Consider the following 5,531-nt stretch of genomic DNA (forward strand, 5'->3'; position numbering starts at 1 on the left):
AGACTCAGCTCCATAAGGATATCCTCGAATATTTATCCAATAATGATTTTGCGAAAACTGCTCAATGCTTCGCGGATGAGGCAAAACTTTCGATGGAATAGAGCGACCCATAAGGAAAGAAGTTATAAATTAAATGGAAATCTCTCCTTAAGCAACAGAAAAAGATTATGCAACTCGAATAAAAAGTGCACAATCTCGAAGAGTAGCTGTCTAAATGTGCAAACGGTAAGTTCATTGCAGCCAACGTCAAATTGGAAGATCTTTATCTGCCGAAGACGCCTGCCAAATTTTAAATGAAGGGGCATAAGAATTCAATTACATCTATGGCATTTCATCCTCAGTTCAGCGAGCTTGCCACTTCGTCTGAGGACGGCACTATCAAAATCTGGGAAGCAGAGTCAGGGGATTTCCTGAGGACTTTGAAAGGTCACACCAGTATCTTCATCATAATTTTAGATCCAGTAAACTGCGTTAACTACTAGTAGTCAGGCAAATTTTTAGTTTCCAGTTCCTCCGACCTCACCTTAAAGCTATGGGATCTCCAAAACGAGTACCAGTGCTGCAAGACTTTCTACGGCCACGAGCACAATGTCTCGTATGTGGACTTCGTGATGGGTGGCGACTACTTGTTGTCCTGCTCCCGAGATAAGACCATTCGGCTGTGGGAGATATCCACGGGCTACTGCAAGAGGACATACCTCGGGCACGAGGGCTGGGTAAGAAAAGTTGTAATTTCTAATGATAATAAAGTGTTTGCCTCCTGTTCCGATGATCAAAGTGTCATCACATGGAACATCGAGAAGGAGGCGCCCATGTTTCGATTTTTTGCACATGAAAATGTCATCGAAAACATTCTTCTCATCGAAGGTGAGCAGAGTTCGGTCCTCATGAACTCTGAATTCCTGAAAAGCAAGTTCACTTCCGAGGTTAAAATCAACGCCCTAAAACAGTTAGAAAAGGATGGCGCGAGTGGAATCGCGTCATACCACCAAATGTTTATTTTGACATCCAGCCGAGATAAATTAGTGCGCCTATGGACATCAAACTCAGGAGAACTTCTTTATACTTTCACTGGCCATGACAATTGGGTTAGAGGAATGGCTATTCACCCCACAGGCAAATATTTGTACACAGCTTCAGATGATAAGACTCTTCGGATTTGGGATTTGAATTATGGAAAATAAAAGAAGAGGGTGTAGGCACATGAGCACTTTATATCGACAGTAAAATTCCATGCGAAGTACGGGATGATAGCAACTGCTGGGAATGATACTATTGTCAAGATTTGGGAGTTAAAGTGATTATTTTGTTTAGCCTGTGAATTATGATACTGCAATGCTTCCAGTATCACGCCTGCAGTATCTAACTATCATTTCATAGCTCATATCAAATGAATAGATCGATGTTTCATAATCGATAAAGTTTATATAAATTCGAACAATAGTCTATGGGGTGTGCTGATATACGAAGCGTGGGCCATTAATTGTCAATAGAAAGCAGCCTAATCTCGCTTGCAGTTGCAGACAAAACGGAGTTGCTGATTGCCAAAATAGAAAAACTGGGGGACAGCTTCAATTATAACTCAGCCATAAACTTTCGAGGTGACACGCTCCTCCATTATGCTTGCGCGAAGAACAACATGAGACTGGTGCAGTATTTGTCTTCCAACCCCGAACTTATCCGATCGGTGCGAAACAAAAATGGACTCAAACCTTGTGATCTGGCCGCAGACTAAGAAATAAAACGGATCATTGAGTGAAGGCTGTCAAAAGGAAAATTAACAACAAATAATGATATAAATCCCTAAATCTTCATCCAAACTGTTCTATCCTCATCTTTATCGATGGTCATACTCACTGATGCCGATTATGAGCACTGCCTGAGATGATCTAAAATAAATAATAAATGTATGAATATGTGTATATCCGACCCTCTCGTGATAAATTGAGTCATTGATTTCGAATATAAGTTATTAATTCTGAAGGGAATGGCGAGTAAAATATATCGTGCATACACTTACGTGATATTCGTACGAAACTCATAAACTAGGGATCATAGAAGGTGGGCAAGACCAACCTCATCACTCGATTCACCAAGGATGAGTTCACGTAGGCACATAACATGACGCTGGAAGGGCAACAGGCTGCACTTCTCTATATCGATAGCCGGCTTTTCGAAATCAGCCTCTACGACACAGCAGGTACCTTGTCAATTAAGTAGGGCAGGAGCACATGATGAGCATGAAAGCGGTTTGGAGAAATAATAAAAGCGGTTATATCTTCGTATTTGCGATCAACAACCGCAGCTCTTTCGAGGCAGTCATCGATGAAATCAGGGATGTTAAAAAGCAAGAGATGTATAAGGATGTTTGTGCAATCCTCGTGGGCAACAAAAGCGATCTTTAGTTCGAAAGATAGGTGAATGAACAAGAAGCATAACTCGCAGCTACCAAACTGAACATGAAATACTTTGAGGTCAGTGCCAAATCCTCTGTGAAGTAGACCATAGACAAGCTGATTTTTGAGCTCATCGACCTCAACGAAATGTAACGATTCCAGATGAATACGCCTCCCAAAAAGTAAGCCCTACTGTCTAAGATTTGGCATCCTTGCGAAGATGTTGGATGCATCGTTATGTGATTTCAAATGTTTCTCAATTATGTTTAGAAATTAGATATTAGAGATGTTCGAATCATAAGAAATTTGTTCTAACAACCGTATAGTTGGAAGCTAAATAACTCTTATAAAGCAATGGGACAGATGTTATATTCGATTTTTGCTTGTGCGATTTGGAAGTTTGCAAAGCGAATTGTATGATTATATGGATATATACGCATGCATGACAGATATACGAAATAAATATCAAACTCCTGGTGAAATCATGCACACTTGCTCTTTTCTGAACACTTCTCTTTCCATTGATTGCAAAACTGCAAAGGACATATATCTTTGATGGACTTGGAAGATCTCTCGTAAGCTGCGATTTCAGGAAGCTGGCTAACGTACTCATAAACCGAACAGATTTTTGTGTACTTCTGGATCTCTTTTCCAAACACCCTCGAAAACAAATAGACGATTTCGTAAATATAAAAATCGACGAGCGAAAGGTAGCCTAAATATAAGTTATTTTGGCACTCTGCTTCGATTTTATTTAGTTTTTCTGTCAACGTGTTTTTGTAGAAAGATTGAATTATTAACTAAGCTTCCACCCCTTTCTTGTCTTTGTTATCAATGAACTTGAACAACACCATGCTCAGCAAATCCATCTGCCAGATGAACATCTCGATTTTTATACTATCGCTCAATTCTCTGCCCAGCAGGCTGAGCTTATTCGATTTATTGATTATATAAAGGCAGATAGGGTATGTTTCAGTGACCACGAACTCTTTGTCTTTGAGGAAAGGGAGTTCAGAGAAAAGCCAGTTAGTGGTTTGCGTTTTTTTTGAACTGCTTCCAGCAGTTGGGGGTGAAGAAGATATTCTTATATTTTAACCCAGTGAACTCGCAAAGAAGGCGACAGACTTGGGCTCTTCCACGGATCGGATAGTACCCAATGGCCATGTCTTCCTCCGCAAAGAAACAGCATTTCATTAATCCTTATTTTTATAATGGGACGAATTTCTGATCAATATTTTATATTTTAATGATGTCGCTGCACTTGCCCATTGCGATCATGAATAACCCAAACTGGGCCATATCTAACCTCGGCTGAAACTAATATGCAGTCTGTGACTCAGGAGTGTGGTTTCTGCAAGCTTTGGTATCTCAGTAAAATGACCACTTGCCTAAAAATGCGCAATTCGCTGTTAATAGGATTTATATTTATTTTCGTTGATGACCATAGCCGCTTATATAAATGGCGAAACTAATTTCTGGTTTATCCAGAATGTTCGATGCATGCCTATAAATTAAATGCAAAAAATAATCAAACCAATGAGTCTTATTTGATTTTGTTTTGACCCTTGCAACTGCATTATCGAAATACTTCTTCATAGACCTCTTGATGTTTTTATCTTGGATGCCCTCGTACAGGAAGTGCTCTCCTTACTCGTTCAGAGAGAGGGCGAGCCGCTGCAGTATTTCCTAAAGTCAATCAAGAGCTTACCTTGGGCTTGAGGTTCTGATTTTCCCGGATTATTTTATCAAGGGCTGGGCGGGCGCAGTCGATCTTCCGAGATATCAAATTCTATTGCATGTTCTCGCGGTTGAGCACGCACTCCGCGTTGTGGCTGCTGCAGACCTCGATGCCCTGGTAGAAGGGCTTGCCCTCCAGTGTGCCTTTGTATTACAAAACATATTGGAATGGACAAATATAGTTGGGGAAGTTTTTGCACTTGAAGCGGATGCAGCAGATGAGGTCTTTCTCCTCGTTGAACTCGTTTGAACGGGAGAGCAGCCCTTGCGAGTCATATTCAAGGGACTTCTTCAAGAAATTGATGTCATCTGATATTAGAGTGTGTCGTACCTAAAGAGTACAATGCAAACTTGTGAGTGGGCTCAGGATCTTGGTCGATGTAGATATCGTTAAAATTCTTTTCTTTCGATTCGGCCTCGTGGTAGTCCTTACTGCAGCTGAAATGATGACACAAATTTTATTGGACAACCAAGTACTTCCGGGTGTTGTCGGGGTTATTGCTTTTTTTGTACTTGCAGAAGAATGTGCAGCCAGACCTGCTTGAAAAGGGGCAATTGAAGGTGATCTAAAGTTAGCAAAAGGGGACTTCGGCCTCGGATTAAGTCCGGAGAACTGAGCAATCGAGCAGCCTTTTGGACTATGCTTATACGTTACTGAGATCGTGGTCGCTCCTCCACCCGGAGACGATTATGACTGGCTGCTTGATTCGCTGAAAAAGGCGGTCCTCCGCAGTGTCCTTCATGATGATATAATATATTATTTGCCAAATCATAGAAAATTGCCACGCCCTTTAACAGCAGCAAAATTCCAGGCTCAGCAACAATACAGGTAAGTAGACTAAGAATATAAGATATCGGGGAAATCGCCACTATCTTTTTATATACCTTTGCTACGATTTCTATAATATCCAAATGCAAAACTACAAAAGGTACAAAAGGTAGAAAGGAGTCGGCTGAACATATCTATTTATGGGTCCAAATTATTAATGCTCTAACGAATTCACTCACTCACTCACTCACCCTGAATCATTCAATGATGCGTCCAGCAAGAAGTATTGAATAGAAAATTAATCAAACTCATTGCATTTCTAATATTTTTGCTGTCTGCTAGCAAGCTCCGGAGACTCAGGTTATATGTTCTGGAAGCAACAGTAAGGACTGAACAACCCGCGTAGCTCAGTCGGTAGAGCGTTAGCCTTTTAAGTTAATGGTCGAGGGTTCGAGCCCCTTCGCGGGTGCTTTTTAACCTATTGCTAACAACGCATCCAATTTTTGCTTTTAGCTATTTTAAATATGCATGAACATTTTCATATTATTGGCAATGAAATCCCTGTTATATTCCTGTTATATTCTTTGATATCTCTGACTGCTCTTCCTGACAGATCAATTAAATGAATA

General features: G+C 40.6%; 1 protein-coding gene and 1 non-coding gene across 2 annotated transcripts; both read left to right on the forward strand.

Moving 5' to 3' along the window:
• The first annotated feature begins 254 nt into the window (after window positions 1–254).
• On the forward strand, window positions 255–1,184 carry LOC148298474 (uncharacterized). The gene is made up of 2 exons (XM_088276849.1): window positions 255–435; window positions 502–1,184. The coding sequence occupies exons 1-2, from the start codon at window positions 294–296 to the stop codon at window positions 1,182–1,184; spliced, it is 825 nt and encodes a 274-aa protein (XP_088132975.1). The 5' UTR covers window positions 255–293.
• Window positions 1,185–5,298: 4,114 nt separating this feature from the next.
• Window positions 5,299–5,371, forward strand: TRNAK-UUU (transfer RNA lysine (anticodon UUU)). The gene has a single exon. It is a non-coding gene; the product is annotated as a tRNA-Lys (tRNA).
• The last annotated feature ends 160 nt before the right edge of the window (window positions 5,372–5,531 follow it).

This window comes from Brachycentrus maculatus, unplaced genomic scaffold (assembly GCF_059751285.1).
Source record: "Brachycentrus maculatus isolate JH-2025_06_01 unplaced genomic scaffold, ASM5975128v1 h1tg001980l, whole genome shotgun sequence".
NCBI classification, from domain to species: domain Eukaryota; kingdom Metazoa; phylum Arthropoda; class Insecta; order Trichoptera; family Brachycentridae; genus Brachycentrus; species Brachycentrus maculatus.

Bases quoted from the DNA above. Each gene is read 5' to 3' on its own strand.
- LOC148298474 (XM_088276849.1), top strand. From the start codon at position 294: ATGAAGGGGCATAAGAATTCAATTACATCTATGGCATTTCATCCTCAG. The intron at 436-501 runs GTATCTTCATCA...GCAAATTTTTAG, and splicing joins GACTTTGAAAGGTCACACCA to TTTCCAGTTCCTCCGACCTC.